Source organism: Camelina sativa, chromosome 8 (genome assembly GCF_000633955.1).
Source record: "Camelina sativa cultivar DH55 chromosome 8, Cs, whole genome shotgun sequence".
Lineage (NCBI taxonomy): Eukaryota > Viridiplantae > Streptophyta > Magnoliopsida > Brassicales > Brassicaceae > Camelina > Camelina sativa.
In genome coordinates, this window is record NC_025692.1 from 26,730,244 (window position 1) to 26,757,320 (window position 27,077).

At 37.4% G+C, this 27,077-nt stretch overlaps 11 protein-coding genes and 1 long non-coding RNA gene across 16 annotated transcripts; 4 read left to right on the top strand and 8 right to left on the bottom strand.

The window, feature by feature from the left end:
- LOC104708836 lies at nt 364–1,956 on the top strand. Its single transcript, XM_010425478.2, has 3 exons — nt 364–456; nt 642–1,392; nt 1,484–1,956. The coding sequence occupies exons 2-3, from the start codon at nt 657–659 to the stop codon at nt 1,771–1,773; spliced, it is 1,026 nt and encodes a 341-aa protein (XP_010423780.1). The 5' UTR covers nt 364–456; nt 642–656; the 3' UTR covers nt 1,774–1,956.
- On the top strand, nt 2,103–3,402 carry LOC104708838. The gene is made up of 5 exons (XM_010425479.2): nt 2,103–2,219; nt 2,463–2,530; nt 2,642–2,794; nt 2,889–2,962; nt 3,047–3,402. Exons 2-5 carry the CDS (start codon nt 2,468–2,470, stop codon nt 3,180–3,182), a joined length of 426 nt encoding a protein of 141 aa, XP_010423781.1. The 5' UTR covers nt 2,103–2,219; nt 2,463–2,467; the 3' UTR covers nt 3,183–3,402.
- On the top strand, nt 5,882–8,525 carry LOC104708839 (protein IQ-DOMAIN 1-like). The gene is made up of 6 exons (XM_010425480.2): nt 5,882–6,192; nt 6,296–6,369; nt 6,458–6,778; nt 6,905–7,126; nt 7,453–7,572; nt 7,668–8,525. Exons 2-6 carry the CDS (start codon nt 6,310–6,312, stop codon nt 8,325–8,327), a joined length of 1,383 nt encoding a protein of 460 aa, XP_010423782.1. The 5' UTR covers nt 5,882–6,192; nt 6,296–6,309; the 3' UTR covers nt 8,328–8,525.
- On the top strand, nt 8,951–10,251 carry LOC104708840 (mitochondrial import inner membrane translocase subunit TIM14-3-like). Its single transcript, XM_010425481.2, has 3 exons — nt 8,951–9,119; nt 9,483–9,661; nt 10,012–10,251. Exons 1-3 carry the CDS (start codon nt 9,117–9,119, stop codon nt 10,166–10,168), a joined length of 339 nt encoding a protein of 112 aa, XP_010423783.1. The 5' UTR covers nt 8,951–9,116; the 3' UTR covers nt 10,169–10,251.
- LOC104708841 (F-box/kelch-repeat protein At5g03020) lies at nt 10,284–11,564 on the bottom strand. Its single transcript, XM_010425483.2, is given in 1 exon segment — nt 10,284–11,564. A coding segment is annotated over 1 exon segment (1,086 nt). The 5' UTR covers nt 11,521–11,564; the 3' UTR covers nt 10,284–10,434.
- LOC104709969 (putative F-box/kelch-repeat protein At5g03000) lies at nt 11,732–12,862 on the bottom strand. Its single transcript, XM_010426500.1, has 2 exons — nt 12,040–12,862; nt 11,732–11,946 (listed from the first exon to the last, which is right to left on the bottom strand). Exons 1-2 carry the CDS (start codon nt 12,860–12,862, stop codon nt 11,732–11,734), a joined length of 1,038 nt encoding a protein of 345 aa, XP_010424802.1.
- LOC104709970 (putative F-box/kelch-repeat protein At5g02980) lies at nt 13,086–14,165 on the bottom strand. Its single transcript, XM_010426501.2, has one exon. It carries the CDS (start codon nt 14,163–14,165, stop codon nt 13,086–13,088), a length of 1,080 nt encoding a protein of 359 aa, XP_010424803.2.
- On the bottom strand, nt 15,664–16,882 carry LOC104708842 (putative F-box/kelch-repeat protein At5g03000). Its single transcript, XM_010425484.2, has 2 exons — nt 15,980–16,882; nt 15,664–15,883 (listed from the first exon to the last, which is right to left on the bottom strand). The coding sequence occupies exons 1-2, from the start codon at nt 16,825–16,827 to the stop codon at nt 15,664–15,666; spliced, it is 1,068 nt and encodes a 355-aa protein (XP_010423786.1). The 5' UTR covers nt 16,828–16,882.
- On the bottom strand, nt 17,280–18,299 carry LOC104709971 (putative F-box/kelch-repeat protein At5g02990; the record flags this gene model as incomplete). Its single annotated transcript, XM_019228855.1, has 1 exon — nt 17,280–18,299. A coding segment is annotated over one exon (1,020 nt), but the record flags the coding sequence as incomplete, so codon positions are not given.
- Nucleotides 18,573–19,842, bottom strand: LOC104708843 (signal recognition particle 54 kDa protein, chloroplastic-like). Of its 3 annotated transcripts, none has more exons than XR_002033099.1 (5): nt 19,708–19,842; nt 19,524–19,613; nt 19,233–19,385; nt 19,076–19,154; nt 18,573–18,600 (listed from the first exon to the last, which is right to left on the bottom strand). XR_002033099.1 is itself a non-coding variant. In XM_010425485.2 (4 exons), the coding sequence occupies exons 2-4, from the start codon at nt 19,554–19,556 to the stop codon at nt 19,080–19,082; spliced, it is 261 nt and encodes an 86-aa protein (XP_010423787.1). In that variant the 5' UTR covers nt 19,557–19,613; nt 19,708–19,842; the 3' UTR covers nt 18,694–19,079. The 3 variants fall into 3 exon arrangements, 1 of the variants encoding a protein (XP_010423787.1); XR_002033100.1 differs by having other exon boundaries at nt 19,704–19,842; XM_010425485.2 differs by lacking the exon at nt 18,573–18,600 and having other exon boundaries at nt 18,694–19,154.
- Nucleotides 20,464–23,540, bottom strand: LOC104708844. 2 transcript variants are annotated; one of them, XR_754864.2, is made up of 8 exons: nt 22,985–23,540; nt 22,095–22,445; nt 21,841–21,978; nt 21,595–21,668; nt 21,415–21,504; nt 21,124–21,276; nt 20,967–21,045; nt 20,464–20,491 (listed from the first exon to the last, which is right to left on the bottom strand). It is a non-coding gene; the product is annotated as an uncharacterized LOC104708844 (long non-coding RNA). The 2 variants fall into 2 exon arrangements; XR_754863.2 differs by having other exon boundaries at nt 21,599–21,668; nt 22,985–23,539.
- LOC104708845 lies at nt 23,816–26,593 on the bottom strand. 2 transcript variants are annotated; one of them, XM_010425486.1, is made up of 7 exons: nt 26,391–26,593; nt 25,767–26,208; nt 25,341–25,532; nt 25,016–25,255; nt 24,704–24,921; nt 24,359–24,613; nt 23,816–24,264 (listed from the first exon to the last, which is right to left on the bottom strand). In XM_010425486.1, the coding sequence occupies exons 2-7, from the start codon at nt 26,173–26,175 to the stop codon at nt 24,031–24,033; spliced, it is 1,548 nt and encodes a 515-aa protein (XP_010423788.1). In that variant the 5' UTR covers nt 26,176–26,208; nt 26,391–26,593; the 3' UTR covers nt 23,816–24,030. The 2 variants fall into 2 exon arrangements, with proteins under 2 accessions (XP_010423788.1, XP_019084564.1); XM_019229019.1 differs by lacking the exon at nt 26,391–26,593 and having other exon boundaries at nt 25,767–26,287.

The window sequence follows — 27,077 nt, forward strand, 5'->3', positions numbered from 1 at the left end:
ACCATATATGCATATACATCTGTTTAATTATAGAAAACAAAACTAAATATTTTAAAATTTTATATTCTAGCTAATAACAAATTTAATGTAATTAGGTTATAAATTGTATAAAATATAAGAAGAATAAAAAATATTCTAAACAAAATTATAAATTAATTAGATAAAATTTAGTTAATTAGGAATTTGAAAACTAAATAAATTAAAAATATTATTTAAAATACACTAATTTATAATTTAGTATCGCGGTGTACCGCGGGTGAAAACCTAGTAAGTGTATTGTTAATTTGATCATGAATTAAATATGTATGCTGTCCTTCCGTATTCCCGCTTCATTTTCTCTGCTTCTAGGGATTTGGCTTTTTTTTTTTTTTGGTTGGCTTGAGTAGGTATTCTCATTTTCGCTGTTCAACTGTTTCTCTACTGCCTAGTGCCTACTGGGTCATCTGACGAATCTGGGTAAGATTTATTTCTTCCTTTGAAATTTCTTTCCTATTTTTTTTTGTCTCTCTCTCTCTTTCGGTGGAGCTTAGAACGAATTGGGGTTTTAGGGTTTCTTCAGAATCTGTGAAATTTTGTAAATTTAGCAAAAAAAAAGCTTGACGCTTTATGTGTTGGTTGATCCAGGGTTTTTTTTTTTTTAGGGTTTCTCAAAAGTCATGAGTGGGAAATCATCAGCTCGTTTGGAAAAATCGGGGAAGAACAAGACGATCTCGCCGGTGGATACTGCCGGAATAAGCAATTTATTTGCTCAAGAGGGTATTTTGGCGACAAAACATGAAATTCTCAAGGAGAATCATGAGAATCTGCTCAATGATTACAAAATCCTTGAGGAAAATTTCAAGCATGTCAATGAGATGAATGAGGTGATGAAGTTGCATCTTGAAACCCCGATCAAGGAGCTCGAGGCTAAGAATCAGCGATTGCTCGATGAGTTGGAGAAAGAGAGAAGTGAGACGGAGGAGTATAAGAAGGAGATGAAGAGAATGGAGAGTGAGAAAGAGACCCTCATCAATGAAATGAGGGTTAAGAATCAGGAGCTCTTGACTGCGAAAGAGAAAGGAGAGGAGAAGCTGAAGATGATGGTGGACAAGTATGGTGCATTAAAAGAGAGATCTAGTGCGGCTGAATCACAATGTTCATTCTTGAAATCGCTCTTTGATGCTAACAATCACACCAGTCTAGGAGGATGTAACGATGTGTCTTTCACGGATGAGGTTACTGTGGTGGATGATGATCATAATGTGACTGGCAAGAATGAGGAGGCTCTTGCTGTGGATAATCATAACAATGTGACTCTCACGAATGAGGTTATTGTGGTGGATGATGATAATGTGACTTTCAAGACTGAGGTTATTGTGGTTGATGGTCATAATGTGAATAACACTGCAGCAGGTATGCGCCTCATGTATGTTTGGTTAAAGCTCTACAATGTAAAATCTCTCTTGTAAGAAAGTTTTATTCGAGTCTACTCTGTTGTGTGCAGATGCGATTGTGATCAGTGACGAGAGTGATGCCGAAGATGATAATCCTACTCCAAGAAAGAGCAACATCATCCCTCAATGGCCTGTTAATATAAAACAAGAACCACAATCCGACGTACCAAACTCATCAAAAGCAAATTATGTATTGTCACCATCTTCGTCATCATCATCTTCATCATCATCAGATGAATATGTATCAGTTCAGCTTCCCGTTAAAAGGTCCCGGGATTATTATAACAAAGTCTTGAAAACAGTGAACACAGAGTTCGAAGTTGAAGTTGCTCACTCTTAAAGTTAAGCTAGTGCTAGTGTAAGGTGTAAACTTATCATCAGTCTCCGGTGTATTGTTTGTTTTGTCCCGGAGTTTTAACATTTTTTTTAGGAGCTAATCCAAAACGATTAGGTGAATATTTTGTTTGTCTGTTTTTGTAAACAGCATATGTTCGGAATTACTCGGCTCTATTATCAAATAGTGAATCTATTTGAGTTCTTCTTCAGGTTGCTTTGATTCTTAAGTCACTACGTCATTAGCATTGTATAAGTGTAATTAGTGATTTATCATGAATTAGCTCAATTAAAATATCATTATTAGAAATAACGCTTATTTAAATGGATTCTCACTTTCTCAGAGTACTTAACAAAGTTGGCTCTTCTTCCTCATTCTCTACAGTCGCTCTCTCTAGAAACTTCTTCATCGTCGCTCAAATTCGTACGGAACAATTCTTCGATCTTCATCGCGTAAGTTCTCTTCTCTGTTTCTCCCGTTTTATTGTAGAATCTTAAGCTAGGTTGTTCGGGTTGTAATCGTATGGGTTTTTAGACTTGGAATCGAAATCTGTTGCGGTGATTTAGTTTAGCAGATTCAATCGCGCAGCCAGTAGAAAACCTAATTCGAAATCTGTTCCTGATGTTAATAATCATTACGTTTCTGCGTTCGACTCGGAATCCGAACTTCATGAGCATAATTTCGAATTGTTGCAGTTACGATGAACACTGAGATGGACGAAGACACAGGGAATGGAGGATTTCGGAAACGCATGAAGCCATCTGTATGTTTTTTTTTCTTCTTCTGAATTTGTCATTGATCTCGTGATGATGATGATGATTTGTGGTGGTGGATCTTATTTTTTTGGATTTTGTCCTGTGAAAATTTTTGATAGGATGAAGAAGGAAAAGGTGATTCGAGAGATGGTGGAATCAGTCTTGATAATACCATTGAGAATGAAGAAACTGAGACGAAACTTGTTGCTTCTGATGAGATGGAACTTAACATTGCTCAGATTCTCGACAAGATTGAGAGCTTCACACAAACTGTAAGCTGTGATTATTTCCATGACTGCTTAAGTTTTGGAAGAACTTTGATATGGTTACCAATATGTTCATCAATTGATGCTTCTTGTTGTGTAGGTTTCTAACTTGCTGGAAACTGGGAAGACAATGTTTAAGGAACTCAGTAACGAATTCGAAGAACGCTTGATCATGTGAGATTGAAACAGACTCTATAATGTTACTGCTGTGTATGTACCAATATGAGATGTTTATACCATTCATGATATATGAAACAGGATACACAGGGAACATGTTGAGAAATGGCAGGAGGAGATCAAGGAATTGCGTTTGCTTGATGCATCAAACGAGGAGACTACTTCCCTCTTACACAACGCTCGCTATCTGATTCATAATCCTAGCATTGAGCAATAAGGTAAACAATGTAAAACCCTATCAAGAAGTACTAGCAGCTATTATTAAGAACAGATTATCTTCTGTCTAATGGTGTAAGAAGCCATGTATTCTTACCTTAGATCAACATATGGTTGATTAGTTGGTTGGACAATTTCAAAAACTATATGATGTCTTGAAGGAAACAGAGAACTAGCTTATCATGAACACTCTCAGCTAAAGCCAGAATAGTGTTTGCTTCTTTGTTAGATTTTGGGGTGAATATATCTCATATATAAATTACTCGTATCTCTAGTTCGATCAAAACCAGTAACTCTCCATTCTCTTTGCAATTCGTGAATGTTGTTCTCAGTTCTTGTTTCAACTCAAATTTCCCAAAAATAACTCTCATGCAACCTTTTTCTGACCGTATTACTACTTTATAACCATATCTTTTTTTTCGCATGTTTATAATCATAAATCTTAGCATCTCTTACTTATATTTTAGCTCTAATTCTTTTATTCACCCTTGATTCTTCTTGTAGAAATGCTTTTTCTTTAATATTAACATTTTAAAAATAAATTGTATTTGTGAGCTGTAAAAAAAGTAGATGAACTGAAGTAGTAACAAAAGTTGAATAGTAGTAAAACTAAATTCAGAAAGGAGATATATACAGATATGGGACCAATCAATAAATAAAGTTATAAACGGTTTATTCAATTAAATTCACTGGTAGGAAAAGTATGGGGTTGTTATTTATGAGAGCCAGCGTTTCTAGGTGTTAGCCAATATAGGAAGGAATCTTCTACCGTTGCTATGTGTCACAAAAACGACAAAACTTAGTGTCGGGTCGTTACCAAACTCTCTGGCTCAGCTAAAAATATCTTTAAATCGCTAACGGCCCTGACCTTGTTTCCATGCCCCACTTCACATTTTCAGATAATGCCAAATTGTTGATTTTCGGTTCAGTTTTTGGTTTCTTTTTGTTTTCCGGTTTAATTGAAACACAAAGTTGACCGACGGGGAGAGAAAGTTTCATAAGAGCTCAAATAAATAAATTATTTTGTTTCATTCGTAACGAAGATGTTTGAATTATACCATTAGGTGGAATGTCCATATCCCAATTCAACAACCAACTTCGGAGATACCTATTAAAATTATTTTAAATTATCAGAAGCATATCCTTATATATACAGCAGACTATGATATGTTGGCTGACAATAAATCATATGATTAGTTAAAATAATCAAATTCCAACGGCTAGTTCTCACATTTTTATATATATGTGAAAATAGCTCTTAAGTTATTAACGAAATATAGAAGACGCCACATGGAGTGATAGGATCATAGGACATACATTTAAATGCTTTTTTTTTAATAACAAAAGTTTATAAGACTGGTAAACAAGCTGGCCACCGATAAGGAACCTTTGGGATTTATCTACAAAAAAAGTCAATGATTTAGGCAGATAATACTTAATCCACTGGACCAAAATTAACTAATTAAGTATTGTTATTTTAATCATCTAATTAGTTCATTGTATGTCAACATTCTTTTAGCCATTTAATAAAAAGTTACCTAAAATCATTGGGAAATTGCTTTTGTGATAGTAACAGATCTGGATGGTAATACGACAACAATTGAGAAAATTACAGTATATAGTTAACTACACGGTGTTGCATGAAACGAGTTTTCACTTCGCCCATTATACTGTATATTAATGTTTGTTTGTTTGTGAATTCTTACATATTCATAATATATATGAAGTTAAGATATTATGAGTCGAATAATCTGTTTGCTCATCAATTGGAGATTACTTACTATAGTGTGGTTGGATCTGAGCATAAAATATGATATTGGTGTGCAATAATCAACAAGTTGTGATGATTTATCAAATCCAGAAAGTATTAAGTATCGTATATGGTGGCTTGTTAGAGCATATTTAAAATGATAAAGGCTGTAACACTGATGGACATATATATTTGTTCACATGTTTTGTCGGTTGTAGTAATGTAAGCGTGTATTAAAACACAAATACTTTATACGGATTATTAAGCAGATGAATTTTATTGGATAATTGATATTTTGTCGACTAAAAAAAATACGATCTTTAATACTAAAAAAGATATTTACAGAGTGTTGTCGTATTAAGTTTTTACCCCACAAAACGACGAATAAGAAACCCATATCGAAAAAGGAAAGACGAATAAAAACTTTTTATTTCAACAATTTTTTCTTCTTATTATATATTAGGTGAAAAGAAAAGGACCTATCTTACCGGATAAAGTTAAAAATTAAAATTAAAATTTTGATATGGTTACTGTTACAGATCCCATAACTAGTTCATTAAATATATATCAGTTTCAGGAAAAGGTAAAGATGCAATAGATTTTTCAGTTTACACGTTATGTGATATGTTAAGAAAATTCCATACATCCCAAAAAAAAAACACACCAATATACCATGTCAATTACTACTTGTTTTTTTCTTATCCACCAATATATCTTATAGGATAAAAATTTATAAAATAGTGTTTATGGAAACTTAGGAAACAAAACTCATCATTACCTTTTTCTATAAGCTAATTGATTAGTTTGTAGGAAAAAAGGTAAAAGAATTGAGTAAAAACAGAGACGAAGATGGTAATTTTTTAAAAGAAAGGAAAAAACAAAAGAGGGGCCCACAAAAGCGGCCCAATTAGTGGCTTCACGCACAAACACACACACACACACACACCGTCACATATACTCTACACAACAACACAACACAGCTTTGAATCCATCTGTCTTCTCTCTCTTCTTCATTCGCAATTATGATAATGTGAAAGAAGAAGAAGAAGAAGAAGAAGAAGAAGAGACGAACATATCTTCGCACCTCAGCAAAGATCCAAAAAAAACTCACTCCCATCGATTCTCTCTTTTTTTAGCCTTTTCGTCTTCTCCCGATACGAAGAAACCGCGTTGAGCTTTTGCTTTGACTCCTCCCTCCTCTCAGGTTTTATCTTCAAAGGCTTTTTGAGCTCCCAGATCTGGTGTCACTGTCTTCTCACAGGTACGTTTCAGTGAGTTCAATTGATGAATTTAGCTCTTAGGTATCGAGATCTATTTGTTATATCAAGATCAGTAGATTCAACTTTGTTTTTGCTACTGTGAAGGGATTACAAGAGAGATGGGGAAAAAAGCTAAATGGTTTTCAAGTGTTAAGAAAGCTTTCAGCCCAGATTCAAAGGTCTAAACTTTTGTGAATTTGGTTTTTATATATGTGTTAGATGTTGCTAATAGTGTTTTATTAACATGTTTGATGTTTTTGTTATCAGAAGTCGAAACAAAAATTGGCTGAGGGCCAAAATGGTGTGATCTCTAATCCTCCTGCGGTGAATAATGCCAGTCAATCTTCTTCTCCTCCTCCTCCTCCTCCTCGTGAGGTGAGAGTAGCTGAAGTGATTGTTGAACGTAACAGGGATCTTTCCCCTCCTTCTACGGCAGATGTTGTGAGTGTTACAGCCACTGATATCCCTGTAGCTCCGTCTTCATCTGCTCCTGAGGTCGTTCGTCGTGTTAAACCTACTCGATTTGCCGGGAAGTCTAACGAAGAAGCAGCTGCTATCTTGATTCAGACTATCTTTAGAGGCTATTTGGTATGTATAGTATTCCCATTCTTGAATTTGCTTGATATGGTGTTTGTACAAGAATCTTGGTAGTGTTCAAAGAAAGCTGCTTTTGTTGAGTAGAGAAACTTATCTTGTGTAATATTGAAATACTAGGCAAGAAGAGCACTGCGGGCGATGAGGGGTTTGGTCAGGCTTAAGTTATTGATGGAAGGTTCTGTTGTTAAACGTCAAGCTGCAAATACTCTAAAATGTATGCAGACTCTCTCTCGTGTACAGTCACAGATTCGAGCTAGGAGAATCAGGATGTCTGAAGAGAATCAAGCTCGCCAGAAACAACTCCTTCAGAAGCATGCCAAAGAGTTAGCTGGCTTGAAGGTCTGTCTCTCTCACAATCATCTGATTTTGTTTTCTTCCTTTTACTCAAAAAGTTTCTTTCTTTGTTCTGGCTGAGAAATGCTAAGAAGAAAGAACAATTGATTTCTTTTACCTAGCAGTCAGTTGGTATATATATAGTTTGTAGGATGGTTTCCGAGTACTAGTTTGGAAAGAGTTAATAGTCGTAGTTCAGTTTCCTGAGCATTTTATTCATTATATTTAAAACTGATGCTTACACAATTAATCAGTTACATACTCTATGAATTTTTGGTTTGATTTGCGTATTGCTAAGAGTTTTCTCTGTGTCTTACTGTCGCTGATCTCAGAACGGGGATAACTGGAATGATAGCATTCAATCAAAGGAAAAAGTTGAAGCAAATTTGCTAAGCAAGTACGAGGCAACAATGAGAAGAGAAAGGGCATTGGCTTATGCATACTCTCATCAGGTATTACCTAATACTGAACCTCTCGAATGATACATCGAAGTTGAATCTGTGGTTCATTTGAATGTTGTAATGATTATATATGTTCATGTTTGCAGCAAAACTGGAAGAACAACTCTAAATCTGGAAACCCGATGTTCATGGATCCAAGCAACCCGACATGGGGTTGGAGCTGGTTAGAGAGATGGATGGCTGGTCGTCCACTAGAGAGTTCAGAGAAAGAACAAAACAGCAACAACGACAATGCCGCCGCCTCGGTCAAGGGCTCTATTAACCGCAACGAAGCTTCAAAATCTTTAACCCGGAATGGCTCAACTCAACCAAACACACCATCATCCGCAAGAGGGACCCCAAGAAACAAAAACGGTTTCTTCTCTCCTCCAACTCCCTCAAGGCTAAACCAATCATCGAGAAAATCCAACAACGACGACGACGCCAAAAGCACAATCTCGGTCCTGTCTGAAAGGAACCGCAGACACAGCATAGCTGGTTCATCAGTTAGAGACGACGAAAGCCTTGCTGGCTCACCGGCTCTCCCAAGCTACATGGTTCCAACAAAATCAGCTAGAGCCAGGCTCAAGCCGCAAAGCCCATCAGGTGGTACCACACAGGAAAACGATGGGTTCACGGACAAGGGATCTGCTAAGAAAAGGCTGTCGTATCCGGCTTCACCTGCATTGCCTAAACCACGGAGATTCTCAGCTCCGCCCAAGGTGGAGAGTGGCGGTGTTGCGGTTACCAACGGAGGAGGCAGCTGAGGTATTTAATATTGGGTTTGATCTATTAAATATATTTATTATTTTCCCACTTAAAGGATGCGTCCGAGATTGTTGTCAGAGTTATGTGTTCCCTTCATTTGGTCATTCATTTGTGCAGTTGTAACTTGTAAGCGTCGTCAGTCATTTATTTTTGCTACAATAAATTTTATTATTCGACGATAAGGTTTACCTTTTAAATTTGTGTTCTCTACTTTCGTTTAATATTATTGGAAAAAAATCTTGAGTGTTAATTAATTGGAATCTGAGGTTGTAGTTTATATATGCTTAGTATCCTAATAAATATTTGTATCAGTTCTTATAATAGCTTTATAATAATAACTTGTAATCGTAAACATCATTCAGAATATATCCCTTCTAAATATTCTTTGAAATATACTAGGCGAGAAATCAAATATTCTTAGAAGAATATTGAACTTAGCAAGAAACCAAACAAAACCGTAATACTCCGGACGATATAGAGAGTTTTGACCTTTTATTACAAGAATGACCGGCTTTGACTCACAGAACCGACAATTTTGCTGAACCGTCAATTTTTGTCGAACCGACATTATTTTTTATAAAAAAAAAGGAAATATACTACTTACCAAACCGACTTCTTGCCCACGCAAAAACCAGAAGAAAACAAATCAAATTAAAACAATGCTGCAGAGTTTTTTTTTAATTTTTTTTTTTATTTCTCTCCCTCGAAGAACCCTAAACCCATTCCCCAATTCGATCGAGAGACTCGATAAATCTAAGATTTTATTGGGATTTATTAATCCGTGAATTATGGTGAGTTTTTTTTTTTTGGTCTGTTCTTGTTTCCGTTTAAGCTGGATTAATATATTTCTCTCTTTGAACAATTAGAGGAGTATCGTGAAATTTTTAGTCAGGAATTTTCGTTTGTTAATCGAATTAAACTGTAAAATTTACAGCTGAAACGACGTTGAAAACACCTAAGAATCTCGAATCTAGATGTGTTTGATGATGGTTTTAACCAGGAACCGTTTGTTGTCTTAGTGTTCTGTTTCGGCCACAACAAAAATTGGATACAGAGATGGGTCTTATATGTGGTTCTGTGATATCAATTGAGAGTGTTTCTTAATCTATGATTTCCAAAGCTAAAGTGTGTTCCTTTTTGTTGTGGCTACACAGGCTACGCCAATGATCGCAGGTGCTGCTGTAGCTGCAGCTGCTTATGCTGGTAGATATGGTATATTGGCTTGGCAAGCTTTCAAATCCAGGCCACGTGTGCCTAGAATGCGCAGGTTTTATGAAGGTGGTTTCCAAAGTGCTATGACACGCCGAGAAGCTGCTCTCATTCTTGGAGTTAGGTGCGTCCCTTTCTTGAACCTGCTTCATCTTTTTTTGTTTTGATACTCAAAATTGAACTGGTCCCTCTGACTGTGATTCATAAATAAAGGCTGATACCCTTGAGAACCGTGGTTGTAGTTAATAGATCCAACATATGCAGTAGGTATTGGAAATCGCCAATCAGATGTTGTGTGTTGAGTTCGAAAATCTGTTTGTAGAGTTGTTCTGCAAGTTATTAGGGCTCAAATCTTATTGATTCAACACTGCTCAGATCAAAGCAAACTCCATAGTTTATGTTCTTGAGTCACTGTTGGTCGTTTAGGAGTTTTAAATGATGAAAGGATTGACTGAGTTTTGTGTGGTGGAACAGGGAAAGTGTTGTTGCAGAGAAGGTGAAGGAAGCTCACCGGAGAGTAATGGTTGCAAACCACCCGGACGCTGGAGGCAGTCACTATCTGGCTTCTAAGATTAATGAAGCCAAAGAGATGATGCTTGGGAAATCCAAAAACACCGGTTCTGCCTTTTGATTGTCATGTTTTTTGATACGAACCCAACGAAAAGTATGTATTTTTACCATTGGTTTTGTTATGAAAGTGATGATATGATCTCTTATTGCTGTTGCTGATGTATATCATTCTTGAATGATTCCAAACAAACTCATTTGATAAATACAAAGAAATACAAACGCCAAACTAAGGAGATTACCACAATGAAGTAATCACTTAAAATCATAAGAGTAAACGTTCACTAAAAGATTACCACAACAAAGTAAAATAAAAAGTCCCATTGTTGATCAATAACAATAAGTGACGATAACAGAGTTTAAAAAGAAAAGGGAAGTAGGATCAAATCCATCAACGGTGAACACTTGTTTAGACCATTGAACGAACCCCCAAAGCTCATTCAAACCACGTCTCTCAAACAAAATCTCAGCACACGAAATATGCGTTTCACATTCCTCGGTCGAATCCTCCTCCTGCAACTCCAAAAACTCTGTCAACGACTTCCACCAAACTGTGACTCGTCCTCCTCCTCTGCCGCCGCCGGATATCGCCACAGCAACAAAATGATGAGAGGAGAGTTCTTCAAGCCCATTAACCCCAACACTAACAAAACGTTGCTTTGGTTCACGCCACAATAGATTCCCACCAGAAACCGAGATTAGGCAAAACACACTCTCAATCTCAAGTAAGCAAACATTGGTCTTCAAGTTAAGCTTCAAACCATCCAAGCCATAGACCTTTCCCTCAATAAAAATAAACATATTCTTCCGAACGGTGAAATCTAGTGGTTTGGGGGACTCCCAAGTATTGGTCTTTGGATCATAAACCTCCTCACATTCCTTGGACCTGCAGCCTCCCATCACGTGGATCTTACCGTTATCTTCATTCACATCCGCGGCTGCAGCAGCTCGAGGTAAGTGCATTTTGCGGATTCTACGCCATTGATGAGATCGACAATCGAAAACGAACACTCTTCTGCTTCTTTTTCCGTTGACGAAGCCTCCGATAACGTAAATCTCCGAACCGGTTGAGACAACGGTCGGGGATTGAGGGTACTGTTATTGCTGAGGAAACCAAGGGATGGGTTTCAATCTCCGTTCGGGAATCGGGGAAACTGTGAACCAGCAAGGGTTAGGATTGTTGTTCAGCTTTAGGCAGACGCAGAGGTGGTTCTCGGGGCTTCCGATGAAGGAACGTGTGGCTTCGAGTTCAGGGGAAGCGAGGAGAGATCTGAAACCTTTGGAGACGAGAGATAGAGTTGGATAATGGAATCTTGAGATACGAGCCAAACAATTGAGAGCGACGTCGTCCGGTAAAGAAGAAAACGACGTCGGAGAAGGACGAGTTCCGTCATCGGATCGGAGGAGTCTTCTCATTCTCGGAGGCTTTGATTTTTTTTAATTTAGAGCCCTATCCTTGATTTAAGGGTATATTACTATGGATGTCAAAAACATTATAACTCTCTCCAAAGTCCAAAGTAAATAAAATCTCTTAAAAATCATAATCAAAATATATTTAAAAAAGTCGCCCACTAGTTCTAAAACTCTCTCCAAAGTCCAAAAAGTAAATAAAAAATCTCAATGATCATCAAAGTGTGACAATAGCAGAATGCAATACGAAATATGAAGGAGAGTCACATCCGTCGAAGGTAAACACAGTTTTAGACCATTCAACAAATGCCCGAAGCTCTCCAAAATCTCGTCTCTCAAAGGAAACTTGAGTGCACAAAATCTTGGTTTTAAATTCATTAGTCCGCCGACGTTTGCGACCTTTACGGCAAGCCACAACCGACTTGGACCAAACTTGCAGTCTTCTTCCTCCGCCAGTGTTTGCCACATAATAAGGTTGATTAGCGAACAATTGGTCATGCTTAACTCCCTTAACCATTCTCCAGCCAGAATCAGCATCGTTTGGATCACGCCACAATAGATCCCCAACTTCGGAAACCAGTATTGGACACAAGGCCTTGTCTATCTCTACCAAGCAAATAGGCTTCAAGTGAAGCTGAAACAAATCATCCATGTGATAAACCTTTCCACCCATTACCAAGCTACCTGGAACTAAATGCTTCTTCTGAACGATGAGATCATCTAGTGCTGTGGGAAGTATAGGCTCCCAAGTTTGGGTCTCTGGATCATAAACTTCTCCCCAGTTGTCGATACTCTTGAACCTGGAGCCACCAATCACGTAGATCTTACCGTCGACGCCTACATGAGCGGCTGAAGGAGCTCGACGTAGACGCATGTTGGGAAGTTTACGCCATTGGTGAGATCGACAGTCGAGAACCAACACTCTCTTGCTTCTCTTTCCCTTGAGTATGCCTCCGATTACGTAAATCTCTGAACCTTTTGCAACAACGGTTGAGTATTTGGAATGTTGATACGGCAACGAAGGGATACGTACTGGTTTATGCTGTGTTGGAACTGGGGAAAGTGTGAAACAGCTAGGGTTAGGGTTTTTCTGATCATCGAGGTTTAAGCAGAGATAGATACAATCCTCTGTTTTTCCGATGGAGGATCGTGTGGCGTCCAACTCAGGGGAAGCTATGAGAGATCGGAAACCCTTGGAGACTAAAGATAGAGCTGGATGATGGAACCTCGACACACGAGCCAAAAAATTCAGTGCTACGTCGTACGGTAACGATGAAAACGACGTCGGAGGAGGAGGAGACGACTCTGATGATTTCCGCCGCAAGCTAATCTCCTCCGTCGTCGTCATTCTGTTCTGTTTGTGTTTCGATTCTCTTTTTTCAATCATAGGAATATATATACTCAAGGCATGATGGGCCTTTATAGATTAGAAACCAATTTTTAATATTCAATATTTATGGGCCTCTGCAGAAATGGGCCTCGATTGATTTGATTTATTTGCTCTGCTTTTGCTAGTATACTATTTTGCTTCCATCGGTCGAAATATTTGCTTTGCTTTGATTCTGACTCTTTCACATCCCCCTCACAATGGCAGAATCCAGAACAAACTTCTTAGGAGAGTCGCATCCATCAATTGTAAACACATTTTTCAACCATTCAACGGATCCCCAAAGCTCTTGTAAACCACGTCTCTCATACGAAATCTCCGCACACCAAATCTCTGTTTTATATTCCTTACACCAATAGCCATGATCTTGACGGTGAAACACCACCACCGACCTCCACCACACTGTCACTCTTCTTCCTCTGCCGGATTTTTCCACATTAGTAAAATATTTAGAGGAGAGTTGTTCGAGTCCCTTGATTATAGTCCAGCCAAAATCATCTGATCTCATTGGATCATGACGCCACTTTAGCTTCCCTTTGGATACCGAGGTTTGGCACATGAAGTTGTCTATCTCTACAAAGCAAATATTCATCTTCACGCCATGCATGTCATAGACTTTTCGACACGCTTGAGTGGTGAGATCTAGTGGTGTTGTAAGCAGTACTGGCTCCCAAGTTTGGGTCTTTGGGTCATAAACCTCTCCCAGAGTCTCGTTACTATTGTACTTGGAGCCTCCAGTCACATAGATCATACCATCAGTTACATGAGCAGCAGCAGAAGCCCGTGGTAGACACATTTTGGTGGGGAGTCTACGCCATTGATGAGATCGACAATCGAAAATGGACACTCTCTTGCTTATATCTCCCCAAACTAAGCCTCCGATTATGTAAATATCTGAACCGGATGAGACAACGGTTGATGAATTGGGGTGTTGATGAGGAAACAAAGGGATGGGTATTAATCTCTCTTGTTTGGGAATATGGTTAAGTCTGAACCAGCTAGGCTTAGGGTTGTCCTTAGTCAGGTTTAAGCAGATATAGAGGAAACTCTCGGTTTTTCCGATGCGAAATCGTGTGGCGTAGAGCTCACGGGAGGCAAGGAGAGACTGGAACTCTTTGGAGACGAGAGATAGGGTTGGATAATGGAATCTCGAGACACGAGCCAAACAGTTTAGAATGATATCGTATGGTAACGAAGCAAACGACGTACAAGGAGGAGGATGAGGAGACGACTCTGATGCTTCCTTCATCTCTTCCGTTTTCATTATCTCTCATTCATGATTTTGGGAGGTTTCAATCTAGGGTTTCTATGTGCTTTGTAAGCTAATTGAGCCTAAATATTCGGGAAGTTTTGATAAAATAAATAAAATTTAGGATAATCTCTAATATATATTTATTGTTTTTTTCAATAAGAGTTCATATATCATAAATTGGTTAAATTATATAGCCAAGATGCATACAATCCCCTATATAATAAAACGGAAGTACACAACATTATTTTATAGACTATATAATTTTAATAAGTTGGTTATAAATAGGTTATATATTATATTTTTTCATTATTTGTATAGTTTGGATTTATTGTTTCAAAAAATCTTAAAAAGAATATTCTAAAGAATCATTTGATATCATCTAACTTACCATATTAATTTTATTTATTAAATTATTCATCAAATAAAATCATTTGATATCTAACTTAACATATTAATTTGTTAATTATTATTATACTTCACTCATTTATATATATGAGCCTATTTTGTAAAACAAAAAAATTCTCATATTATTTATTATAATTAATAAATAGTTTTATTTCCGGATATACCATAAGTTGAATTTTTAAAAACAGATATAAATGATTCAATTTATAAAACATTCAATTTTTATTAATATTTTTCTTTAAAAATAATATTTATTGAATTAAAAAATTTACTAAGTAACGGATCAAATTTTGAATATTTAAATCCAATTTCATACTTTTTTTGTTGAATTTTAAATAATTTATTTTGAAATATTTTTAAAATATTGAAACTTGATATTAAAGTTAGAAACTATAAACACTCTAAATTGGTTTGTTATAGCAATGTCAATATTATGTCACTATAATATGAAAGAATTTTAAAAAACCAAGTATATTAAAACAAAAAGTATAACAATATATTAAATTACTCATAATATAATAACTTGCTTTTTAAAAACCAAATTCATAAAATTATGTCTTATAATGACATTCAAGTCATGAGGTAAAATATACATTGTTGAAATAACTTCACGTACATAAACTAATACAACATATTAAAATTTTATTTTAAAATAGATTATATACAAAATTTTGTATAAAATAAAATTTAACCAGTGTTATAGCACGGGTACTTATCTAGAATCATTAACAATATAAAACTTACAAAATAAGTATCTTTTTCAAGTCATCATATTTAGCATATGATTTTATTACATAATATTTTTTCCAAATTTTTTTTTTTAAAATAATCACGTAAATTATATTTTATAAAAAAATTACAACGTAAATAAAATGAATTTCAACTCGTGCTCTAGTCATCTATATAACGCTTAACGGAGTAGAACAGAGTTCCCCTGTTTTTTTTTCTTCATCTGTTCCACATGCATTTAATGCTTGTCTTATATATGCTTTGCATTAATTTTTTCCAGAAACAGACCAAAGAGTTCAAGAATTGAAAGCAAAATACTGATAAATCCTTTCTTTCTTAAAAAAAACCCCAAAATTATCTCAAAAGTAAAATAACATCAATAAGTCACATTAGTAGAATGCAAAAAGAAATCAGAGGGAGAATCACATCCTTCGAATGTAAACACAATCTTAGACCACTCGACAAATCCCCAAATCTCTGATCCGAAACCGCGCCTCTCGAACGATATCTCTGCGCACCAAATCTCGGTTTTACATTCCTTGGTCCAACCTAGACCTAGACGGCCAAACACCACCGACCGCCACCAAACAGTCACTCTTCTTCCTCCGTTACAATTTGCCACCGAAACAAAGTAACAAGGAAAATATGAAGTACGGGTCAGTACTCCTACAAGTCCTTCAACCCTCCTCCACCCCAAATCTTCCTCTGGATCAAACCACCTTAGTTTCCCTTCGGAAACCGATATTAGACACAACACTTTCTCTACCTCTACTAAGCAAACACCCTTCTCCAAGGCAAGCTTATAAGACAAGTAACACATGGTATAAACCTTTCCACCCATTACTAACCTACCTGGAACCACACTTTTTTGGATGGTGAGATCTTGCGTTGTGGGCAATACTGGCTCCCAAGTTTGGGTCTTTGGATCATAAACTTCTCCCCATTTGTCGATATCGTTATACCTGCAGCCACCAATCACATACATCTTACCGTCGATTACTTCAGCGGCTGCAGAAACTGTAGGCTGACGCATGTTGGGGAGTCTACGCCATTGATGAGATCGACAGTCGAGAACCAACACTCTCCTGCTTCTCCTTCCCTTAACGAAGCCTCCGATTATGTAAATCTCTGAACCAATGGAGAGAACAGTCGATGATTTGGGATGTTGATAAGGAAACGAAGGGATAGGCTTCAGTTTATGTTGTTTGGGAAGGGGTGAAAGTGTGAACCAGCGAGTATCAGAGTTGTTCTTATTCAACTCTAAGCAGACACAGAGGTAATTCTCTGTTACCCCGATGCAGGATCGTGTGGCTTCAAGCTCAGGCGAAGCGATGAGTGATTTGAAATCCCTGGAGACCAAAGATAGAGTTGGACCATAGAATCTCGGAACACGAGCCAAACAGTTGAGAATGACGTCGGCCGGTAACGATGAAAACACCTCCGGAGGAGAGTCAGATGATTTCGTTATCTCCTTTTCGTCCGGTTGAGAATGTTTCAGTCCGGTAAGGAATAAAATAATCTCGAGACATGAGCAAAACATTGTGTTCTGTTTCTGCCTTTTTGCAAGGGTTTTAGCTTTTTAGGGTTTATGTGCTTTGATTTTATATAGGAACCTTTTTTATTCATTATTTTTTTTTTTAACACTTATTTTACAGTATTTATTTTACTCCGTAAAATCGACGCATGTTTACTAACTACGAGTCGTAAGCTAAACCCTACATTTCAGAAACATCTATAAAATTATAAATTTTAAGAGAGGTATTATGGAATTTATTATGTCTTTGTGATATTTTTTAAAAGATAGTTTTGAGAATATCATATTTAACTTTCATACCGTCAAACTAGTCAACAAGGAAACCTAGATAAATAGAGCTGTTGTGACAATAAACCCTAGAAAACCAAAAAAGCAAATAAAAAACAGAACGCACACGAAATCTTAAATCCTCTCAATCCATCTATGATCTTAATTAAAAATCCTTTAATGTGTGCTAATCACAGAATGCAAAAATAAATCAGAACGGAGTCACATCCGTCAATGGTAAAGACATTTTTAGACCATTGAACAGATCCCCAAAGCTCTTGTAAACCGCGTCTCTCAAACAAAACCTCTCCACACCAAATCTCTGTTTTACATTCCTCAGTGCAATATTGGTGACCTTCAGAATGAGTAACTACCGACTTCCACCACAATGTCACTCTTCTGCCTCCCTCGGAGTTTCCAACCAAATTAAACTGATTATGAAAATATAGTAACTGATGAGAGACTTCTTCAAGTCCTTGAACCAACCTCCACTCCAAATCTTCCTCTGGATCGTTCCAATAAAGACTCTTATGCATAAATGATATTAGACGCAAAACCTTGTCTACCAAACAAGTGTCTGTCATCAAGATAAGATTCCAACCATGCATGCCATATTCCTTTCCACGCATGACTAATCTACCTGGAACCACATTCTTTTGTGAGATGAGATCGTCAAGTGCTGTATGTAATATTGACTGCCAAGTTTGGGTCTTTGGATCATAAACTTCTCCCCAATTCTCGATATAGTTGGACCTGCAGCCACCAATCACGTAGATCTTACCGTCGATTACATCAGCGGCTGGAGAAACTCGAGGCTGACGCATGTTTGGGAGACTACGCCATTGATGAGAAAGGCAATCAAGAAGCAACACTCTATTGCTTCTATTTCCTCCAATCAAGCCTCCAATTATGTAAATCACTGAATCGACTAAAAGAACGGTCGAGGATTTGGGATGTTGACCAGGAAAGGACGGGAGGGGTAGTAATCTCCTAGTAGGTAATTTCTGCCGGTCGTTGATAACTTGGGAAAGAATGAACCAGCTAGGATTAGGGTTGCTCTTGTTTAGGTCTAAGCAAACGAAAGCTTCTCTTACTATTCCCATACGAGTTCGTGTGGCCTCAAGCTCAGGCGAAGCGATGAGAGATCTGAAAGGATGTCCTGTGGTAACGACAAAAAGCCTGATGATGGTTCCTTCATCTCTCTTCCGTTTTTTTGGAGGTTCGATTTAGGATTTTTATGTGCTCTCGTTTTTTTATATACCTTCAGATTAAATTTTACATTTGTAGCACTGCATATTTACTATTCGACCACACCAAAAAAAAAAAAAAAAATTGGAAAAAATAATCAAACCTAAACCCCTAAATCTGCAATATATCTTTGGGACCCTAGAAGTCGCTCTAGTCAACTTATCTATCCATGGACGAATCAGTAATCTTCTTCTCCTTAATTATGGATTTTCTTCTTACTCACTCTTTACTTTATAACCCTGTTTCTCTACTAATCGTTTCTTTCTGCACAAGAAAGTAGAAAAATTTATGAAGTAGGACGTAGACAGAGTCTTTTAGTTAAAGGATTTTTATAGGATCATAGTCTGTTCCTCGCACGCAAGCTATTGATTATTCAGTAGAGTGAGCATTACAAAATTCTTTTACAAGTGTGTTGATGTTTATGTTCTTAAGCTATTGCTTCTTTAGAGATACATATATAAGCACCCATATAAATCTCTTCAAATCATACTAGTACTAGGAAGTAAAAGAAAAAGATAAACTCTCTCAAAAACTAAAATAAATCCAACTGATCAATAAGTCACAATGGCAGAATCCAAAACAAAATCGGTAAGTAAGGTCATATCCATTAACGGTAAACACTTTTTTAGACCATTTCTACGAATGCACATGATGCTTCAAAAGTAAAAAGTTTATAGGTTATATCTTAAGCCATTTGTACGAATGCACAGGATGCTTCAAAAGTAAAAAACTTCAGTACCTGTTCACTTAAAATGACAAGTTGATCGATGGCTGCAGGTCGGTATAGATCTCCAGCAATTAAGCATGCAAGACTTTCCCTGTAATATCATAAACGTCAGTGTAGTTTGATCAAACAATCCCATCAAAAGTCTCCACTGTATTTTGAAAAACCATACCTGTTTCTTTAGGTAACAAGCTAGTTTAGCGCAAACCGTTGTCTTTCCAACTCCTTGGAGCCCAGCCAACAATATTACAGTAGGACCTGTTTTAGCAAACTGTAGCACAGATACTTCTCCACCCATCAATTTCACTAGCTCATCATGTACAATCTGCAACATAGCCATGATAAGCCACACATCAGTGCTATTGAAACCAACTATAAAAACCATTATTATGCTAATGAAAAAAATATGGGGAAGAGATGAAACAGAAACAAAAATAAGAACCTTTTTTTAATTGCTGATTACCTTGACCAACTGCTGATCTGGTTGGACACCCATTCCAACGGCTAGGTCACTAACAGACTGAACGAACCTTCTAACAACTGGGAGACTCACCTGTTAGCAAAAACCACCAAGCGACTAAATCAGTTTAAGACCACATTCTTCAAAAGAACTCGAAATGAAACAGAACAAACCACCACTCACTCACATCTGCTTCCTGGAGAGCTCTTCTAATATATCTCGCATTGGTTCAGAAATAATCTCTTTTGTCAAGACCTCTGCAAGTTCAAATAACGTAAATCAAGATCACACACACCCCTTCATTATATATAAATCGTGCTTATAAAACNACTCTATTGCTTCTATTTCCTCCAATCAAGCCTCCAATTATGTAAATCACTGAATCGACTAAAAGAACGGTCGAGGATTTGGGATGTTGACCAGGAAAGGACGGGAGGGGTAGTAATCTCCTAGTAGGTAATTTCTGCCGGTCGTTGATAACTTGGGAAAGAATGAACCAGCTAGGATTAGGGTTGCTCTTGTTTAGGTCTAAGCAAACGAAAGCTTCTCTTACTATTCCCATACGAGTTCGTGTGGCCTCAAGCTCAGGCGAAGCGATGAGAGATCTGAAAGGATGTCCTGTGGTAACGACAAAAAGCCTGATGATGGTTCCTTCATCTCTCTTCCGTTTTTTTGGAGGTTCGATTTAGGATTTTTATGTGCTCTCGTTTTTTTATATACCTTCAGATTAAATTTTACATTTGTAGCACTGCATATTTACTATTCGACCACACCAAAAAAAAAAAAAAAAATTGGAAAAAATAATCAAACCTAAACCCCTAAATCTGCAATATATCTTTGGGACCCTAGAAGTCGCTCTAGTCAACTTATCTATCCATGGACGAATCAGTAATCTTCTTCTCCTTAATTATGGATTTTCTTCTTACTCACTCTTTACTTTATAACCCTGTTTCTCTACTAATCGTTTCTTTCTGCACAAGAAAGTAGAAAAATTTATGAAGTAGGACGTAGACAGAGTCTTTTAGTTAAAGGATTTTTATAGGATCATAGTCTGTTCCTCGCACGCAAGCTATTGATTATTCAGTAGAGTGAGCATTACAAAATTCTTTTACAAGTGTGTTGATGTTTATGTTCTTAAGCTATTGCTTCTTTAGAGATACATATATAAGCACCCATATAAATCTCTTCAAATCATACTAGTACTAGGAAGTAAAAGAAAAAGATAAACTCTCTCAAAAACTAAAATAAATCCAACTGATCAATAAGTCACAATGGCAGAATCCAAAACAAAATCGGTAAGTAAGGTCATATCCATTAACGGTAAACACTTTTTTAGACCATTTCTACGAATGCACATGATGCTTCAAAAGTAAAAAGTTTATAGGTTATATCTTAAGCCATTTGTACGAATGCACAGGATGCTTCAAAAGTAAAAAACTTCAGTACCTGTTCACTTAAAATGACAAGTTGATCGATGGCTGCAGGTCGGTATAGATCTCCAGCAATTAAGCATGCAAGACTTTCCCTGTAATATCATAAACGTCAGTGTAGTTTGATCAAACAATCCCATCAAAAGTCTCCACTGTATTTTGAAAAACCATACCTGTTTCTTTAGGTAACAAGCTAGTTTAGCGCAAACCGTTGTCTTTCCAACTCCTTGGAGCCCAGCCAACAATATTACAGTAGGACCTGTTTTAGCAAACTGCAGCACAGATACTTCTCCACCCATCAATTTCACTAGCTCATCATGTACAATCTGCAACATAGCCATGATAAGCCACACATCAGTGCTATTGAAACCAACTATAAAAACCATTATTATGCTAATGAAAAAAATATGGGGAAGAGATGAAACAGAAACAAAAATAAGAACCTTTTTTTAATTGCTGATTACCTTGACCAACTGCTGATCTGGTTGGACACCCATTCCAACGGCTAGGTCACTAACAGACTGAACGAACCTTCTAACAACTGGGAGACTCACCTGTTAGCAAAAACCACCAAGCGACTAAATCAGTTTAAGACCACATTCTTCAAAAGAACTCGAAATGAAACAGAACAAACCACCACTCACTCACATCTGCTTCCTGGAGAGCTCTTCTAATATATCTCGCATTGGTTCAGAAATAATCTCTTTTGTCAAGACCTCTGCAAGTTCAAATAACGTAAATCAAGATCACACACACCCCTTCATTATATATAAATCGTGCTTATAAAACAATGTTTCTCTAAACTATTCCTTCTTCCAGGCTTGTATTTGAGATTAGCTATTATACTACTAGCTCAAGGCAAATAAAAACAGAAAAAAAAAAAATCAAACCCTTCGCCTTTTTAGTTTGCTCCAAGCAGCTTCGAGTCCACCAGTCAACTGACAAAACATCTCAGCTCTCACTTGGCTTCTTCTGTATCTTCCATGGCCAACAGTCTTTCGAATTCATCCAACTCCATATCTCTCGCTCTACTCAACACAGAACATCACAAAATAACCCAAAAAAAAAAAAAAAGAAATCCTTACAAAACCACCCAAACTGAGATGAACGGAAACGAAAAGAAGCAAATAATTTGAAGCCAAACCGTGGGGGAGAGATTCCTAGAAGATAGAGAAGCTGAATCGCTGCTGGTACCGGTGAACGCAAAGCTTAACGTAGCCTTACTTCTCTTATTTCCGGTACAGCTCCGAGTACAAGGAACTCTCTATTCACGGTGAAAATGGCTGGAACACATTGCAGAGCCTTCATTAGCTGTCTACCAAAAGGCAGCGTATTAATCCCCGGCCAGGCCAAGAGGAGGCGCGTCTGTTGAAACACGCGCAGCCGATTGCAGAGAGCCATCTAATCTCTCTCTCTCTCTTTCTCCTACGGCTCAGATCGTGACAAATGTACGGCTCAGATCTTATCTCAACATCTCTTCTTGAAACAAGCTCAACTGTTTAGTGTGCAACACAAAAACAGCAAAATACAAGTGTCAAAAACCTAATGGTGATGTTATTTAACTTCAAAGCAAAAATGGTTAGAAAAAAATCAATTTTAAAACAAAACCTTAAATGATTTTTTTTTTAAGTGAAAAAGAAAAAAAAATAAATTAAAAAATCTTTCAAAAACAAATAATTAGAAACTTGTATTATAAATCTATGCAACAATGCAAAAACAAGTTGGATTTGTGGAATCTCTAACAATCATTAGATTAATCTAATGACTGGATCCAAAATCTTGCTACTCTTCACATTGTATTGTAAATCTATTATCCAAGTTTCTATTATTTTAAAAATTGAATTTTATCTTTAAATTTTTTAAAATAAAATAAAAAGTTGAGTAAAAGTTGTGATTTAAAAAAAAAAATTAAATTTGTGAAAACTTGAATAAAAGTTGTAAAAAAAAATCATTTAAAATCAATGAGAAAGAAAAAAAACCCTTTTAAAATATACTTAATTATGTAAATTAAACAAAAAAGGGCCAGAAAATTACCTAGTGACTGTTTGATGGGCTGAATTGATTTTGTTGGGCTTTTGTAGACCTGAGCACACACGATCACCAACGAATGTGTTTACACCGGGAAAACGAATCCCCCAATCTACGATGATCCCTCAATTTATCGCTATCATCTCCGTCACCGGAGATTTTTTTAATCCAACATCATGACTTCCGAAGCCTTGGATTCCGGCGACCTCTAACTCGTACGAATCGTCTCTCTCTCTCTCTTTCTACGGTGAGATTTGGTGATCCCCACAAGTGACGGAGATCGATATTGTCATCGATCGCATGCAAACAAAACTAAGAATGTTCTCTGTCGTTGTTTGTATGAGACGTGATGCTTGAGATCTCTCTCCTCTTCTTCGTAGCTATAACAAAACGATTCACTCTTTGACTTCTGGGATGATTTAAACAAAGGGAGAAGAAGAATCAGAGTCAAATCGTAGCGAGAGAGCCAAAGAAGATTAGAGAGGCAAACGAAGTAGACAGAAATCGAAGAAGAGAATAGGGAAAGAAAAAAAAATCAGAGAAATTGCGTCTTTAACTCTTGGAGAGATAGGACTGCGAGACCAGGTCTTTTATAAACAAAATATGTGTGGGACTCAAATTTCCTTTTTTTCTTCTTCTTTCTAAAGTTTCCTTTTTGTTTTTCTTTAATTTACACTTAGGGTTTGTAATATAGTCCAGAGCAAAACCTCAACGGCTCAACTTTAGGTTCGGTGATAAATAATCAAGCCGTTATAGACGGTTCGGGTAATTTATTTTAATTAATTATTTCCATTAGTGATGCGGTGGATGCATTGAAATAGATACTGAGCCGGCCGGTACAGTCACTACAGTTATAGTAATAATCAGAACAAGATTAGAAACCCATTGATAAGTCAATCTTGTAACACACCTTTGGAAATCTAAAATATAATTCTACTTGGTGTAAGTTTGTAACCTATTAACTCTAAAACAAAAAAAAAATGTAGTTTTTTGATTTTTTATAGCTAATTTCCACCTTTTTACTTCTTTACTCTTGGGTGGTTGTAGTAGTACTAAGTGTCCTTATGTGCCTCTGTTTCGACTAGAGTGTCCTTTGTTTCTTTCACTCTTTCAAGCTGGCCTTTGGGTTCTCCGAATAATGCATAGAAAATTTGTCGATGGCACTCATCGCAGAAATAGAAGTATGAGAAGTGACCTTCGTTTGGAATCTTATGTACAGTTGCTTCAGGAATCATTCTGCTGATGTAGTCACTCATTGATGGTGGAGCCACTCGATCATCCATTCCCTTTTAAAGAAAACAAAAATCAAACTATGTTTAACCATTACACAAGAGACAAGATGGTTTGATTAAACTATGCTTTGTATGGTGCAGAACTAACCTGCCATATGTGAATGGGTTTTCGAAATCCGATTAGTTCGCATTCGGCTTCACTGTACATAGACATGAGCCAAGAAAGGACACCGTTGGTTGTACATTTCTTCTGTGTTCGGAATTCGGAAAGACTAAAACCCCAGTTCGATACTTGAAGCACGGATTCTTCTACAAATGGTTTTGCGATTCCTTGACGGACGCATTCCTCCACGTTCCTTTGGTAAAAGTCTTGGAACGTAGGGTCTTTGATCAGATGATTATCCTGAAAGAAGAACAGAGTTAGCAAAATGCAACTCTCTCTTACTCTTAGACAACCTCTCACTTTGTGATCTACAGTGGAAAGGATTCATACCTTTTCTCCTAAAGATAATGACATCCACTGATCAAGCTGATCGAGTTTACCAGAGAGAAAAGATCTACGGTAGAAGAAAGGAAGAAGAATAGGAAACCGCCGTGCTAAAAAGTACATGAATTTCCTCTTTGTTAGCCACTGCTCCCATGTTTTAACCATCTCTTCCTTAACCATGGTTGGCTCATATGGATTGATCACCGGAGCCACCATTGCAGCTCCTGTAGTTTCAAAAACAAATGAGCAACAGTCTTGCATATTTGAAACCATGACTGATTGGAAAAGTATAAATCAGTATAGGAACAATGTTAATACCTGCAATTTTGTCAGGAAAGTATTTCATTGCAGCCCATGTATGCATACTACCAGTAGAGTAGCCAAGTAACCAGAATTTATCATCAATTCCAGTAGCAGCTGCTAAGTTAATCATATCTGAGGCTGATGAACTAAGGTTTCGATCTCGATGAGGATCACTCTCTCCAAACCCTGGAAGATCATATGATAATAAACGGACACCATACTCCACCAGCAATGAGTTCTTCACTCCAGGTATGCCTTGATTAAGTAAACTCCAAACATTATTAGAGGCAAACAAAACATAAAGAGATAACTAAAACTGTCGGAAAACTAATTGAAATACCTGCAAGTCGAGAGGAAAGAAAAGAATGAGGCATAACCAAAGAGTATCTTGCTCTTTCTGCAGAAACACCAAGCTCTTGGTAAGCTATATATCTACCATCTGGAAGCTGTACACGGGTAGCACTAGTTGGATGCATACGCAGTTTCTTTATCACTGGCATTTGTCTATCATGCTCTGGACTAAAGCTCAATGCTGCACTTCAAAAGTTGAATGTATCAATGCAAGGACTCAAACTTTCGCACTAATAAAGAGTCTCTAACAATTCAAGCTACATGTAAACAGAACTGAGTTAACTAAAGACGACCAAACCAAGACACTCTCAAAGATCCATCAACAATTACTGAAGAAACTGCATGCAGAGAACTGATTATGATCCTAATGTTACTGAGCTAATTTACAGGAACTGTGTTAATTTGATTAGATTACCTGCGAGTGCTAAGAGGAAGACGAAGAAGATCACAGGCCAGACGTGAACCGGATCACGATCCTCAGGCAAGAACTCGTTTAGAAAGCTTAGCTTCTTGGAAACTTTAGCAGCCGGTTTCCCAAGCTTCCGTACTAGGAACGAGTCCTCAGTGACCACCGTCTGCAGCACAATGTCCTTGCAACCTTTGGTGAGGTCAAGAAGCATCTCTCCCCATGATTTCATGAACCCCGTCACTTGATCTTTCAATGTCTCCCTAGGCTCGGATCCGGATCCATCCGCCGACACAAAACCCGATCTCTTCGAGCCGATTTCCGTTAAATCGACCGGTGCTCTGTCGTATCGTAACCCGGCGTCGACGAGACTCGCCAGCTCTTCTTGCCACGTAGGCACTCCTCTAATCTCATCCATCTATCCGAAACCTAAACCAGAACTAACTCTTCCCTAGTGTATATAAAAAACACAGAGAGAGAGAGAGAGAGAGAGAGAGAAATTGGTGAGGCAAGTGACACTTTAACAATGCGTGAAACTCAAGCTCACCCTTTAAAAACAAAAAATTGGAATAAACGAATCACATCTCTCTTTTTTTACTAAATAAAGCGAAAGGAAACAAAAGTTTATCTTACCAAATGATGTAGACACAGCTTAGAGACACACAACACTGACTTGTGGTTGTCGATTCGAATCTTCAAACTAAACTTTTTTTTTCTTTTCAATATTCTCCATCGCATTCGCCTCCTTGATTTGACTGGCTAAGGTGAAAAACCCCAGTCCGCCATTGACGAGATTTCTCGAGCTTCTCTTTTGACTCTGTCTCTCTCTCTCTTTCTTAATTTCCTTTTTAGCTGGCAGCATTAATAAACATAGACCACTGGATCAAAATTGCCTTTTTGAAACAAACGGTTTTGATTTGTCCACCTCGGTCTACCGTGGTTAAGTGGTGGGGACCGGCTGAGCCAGTGAGTGTCGTGCGGGCAGTTCACTCTTTCTTTGTTTTCTTTTGCCTGGTATAGCCGGTTTCGTAAGGATTAAGGGTTTTACTGACGTGGCGGAAGGTGTAGGTTTGGTGGGGTAAGCTGTACGTCATCTGAATTCTGAACCGTCCGTTAGATCCAACGGTGAAGTGGGAATCCAAATTCCAAAGAGAGAAAATGATGAAAACTGAAAGCAATTATAAAAGCCCATCTTTTGATGAGCCTTTTAATTTATGGCCCATATTTTAATCATGAAACCGTGGAAGGTGCACGTCATCTGAACCGTCCGTTTAGATCCAACGGTTTTGGTGATAAAGAAAAAAAATGATGAAAATTGAA

Excerpts from the sequence above, each read along its gene's own strand:
- LOC104708843 (XM_010425485.2), bottom strand. The coding sequence starts at position 19,556 with ATGGGTGTCCAACCAGATCAGCAGTTGGTCAAG. Across the intron at positions 19,386-19,523 it reads CAGATCAGCAGTTGGTCAAG|ATTGTACATGATGAGCTAGT; the intron begins GTAATCAGCAAT and ends GCTATGTTGCAG. Across the intron at positions 19,155-19,232 it reads CTTGTTACCTAAAGAAACAG|GGAAAGTCTTGCATGCTTAA; the intron begins GTATGGTTTTTC and ends ATGATATTACAG.
- LOC104708838 (XM_010425479.2), top strand. The coding sequence starts at position 2,468 with ATGAACACTGAGATGGACGAAGACACAGGGAATGGAGGATTTCGGAAA. Across the intron at positions 2,795-2,888 it reads TTGAGAGCTTCACACAAACT|GTTTCTAACTTGCTGGAAAC; the intron begins GTAAGCTGTGAT and ends CTTGTTGTGTAG. Across the intron at positions 2,963-3,046 it reads TTCGAAGAACGCTTGATCAT|GATACACAGGGAACATGTTG; the intron begins GTGAGATTGAAA and ends TATATGAAACAG.
- LOC104708840 (XM_010425481.2), top strand. Across the intron at positions 9,662-10,011 it reads GCTCTCATTCTTGGAGTTAG|GGAAAGTGTTGTTGCAGAGA; the intron begins GTGCGTCCCTTT and ends GTGGTGGAACAG.
- LOC104708845 (XM_010425486.1), bottom strand. The coding sequence starts at position 26,175 with ATGGATGAGATTAGAGGAGTGCCTACGTGGCAAGAAGAGCTGGCGAGT. Across the intron at positions 24,922-25,015 it reads CTTTCCTGACAAAATTGCAG|GAGCTGCAATGGTGGCTCCG; the intron begins GTATTAACATTG and ends TTGAAACTACAG. Across the intron at positions 24,265-24,358 it reads AACCCATTCACATATGGCAG|GGAATGGATGATCGAGTGGC; the intron begins GTTAGTTCTGCA and ends TTTCTTTAAAAG.
- LOC104709969 (XM_010426500.1), bottom strand. The coding sequence starts at position 12,862 with ATGACGACGACGGAGGAGATTAGCTTGCGGCGGAAATCATCAGAGTCG. Across the intron at positions 11,947-12,039 it reads TCCAAACGATGCTGATTCTG|TTTGGTCCAAGTCGGTTGTG; the intron begins GCTGGAGAATGG and ends GAAGACTGCAAG.
- LOC104708836 (XM_010425478.2), top strand. The coding sequence starts at position 657 with ATGAGTGGGAAATCATCAGCTCGTTTGGAAAAATCGGGGAAGAACAAG. Across the intron at positions 1,393-1,483 it reads TGTGAATAACACTGCAGCAG|ATGCGATTGTGATCAGTGAC; the intron begins GTATGCGCCTCA and ends TGTTGTGTGCAG.
- LOC104709970 (XM_010426501.2), bottom strand. The coding sequence starts at position 14,165 with ATGAAAACGGAAGAGATGAAGGAAGCATCAGAGTCGTCTCCTCATCCT.
- LOC104708842 (XM_010425484.2), bottom strand. The coding sequence starts at position 16,827 with ATGTTTTGCTCATGTCTCGAGATTATTTTATTCCTTACCGGACTGAAA. Across the intron at positions 15,884-15,979 it reads GATCCAGAGGAAGATTTGGG|AGTGACTGTTTGGTGGCGGT; the intron begins GTGGAGGAGGGT and ends CGGAGGAAGAAG.
- LOC104708839 (XM_010425480.2), top strand. The coding sequence starts at position 6,310 with ATGGGGAAAAAAGCTAAATGGTTTTCAAGTGTTAAGAAAGCTTTCAGC. Across the intron at positions 7,127-7,452 it reads AAGAGTTAGCTGGCTTGAAG|AACGGGGATAACTGGAATGA; the intron begins GTCTGTCTCTCT and ends CGCTGATCTCAG. Across the intron at positions 7,573-7,667 it reads CTTATGCATACTCTCATCAG|CAAAACTGGAAGAACAACTC; the intron begins GTATTACCTAAT and ends TCATGTTTGCAG.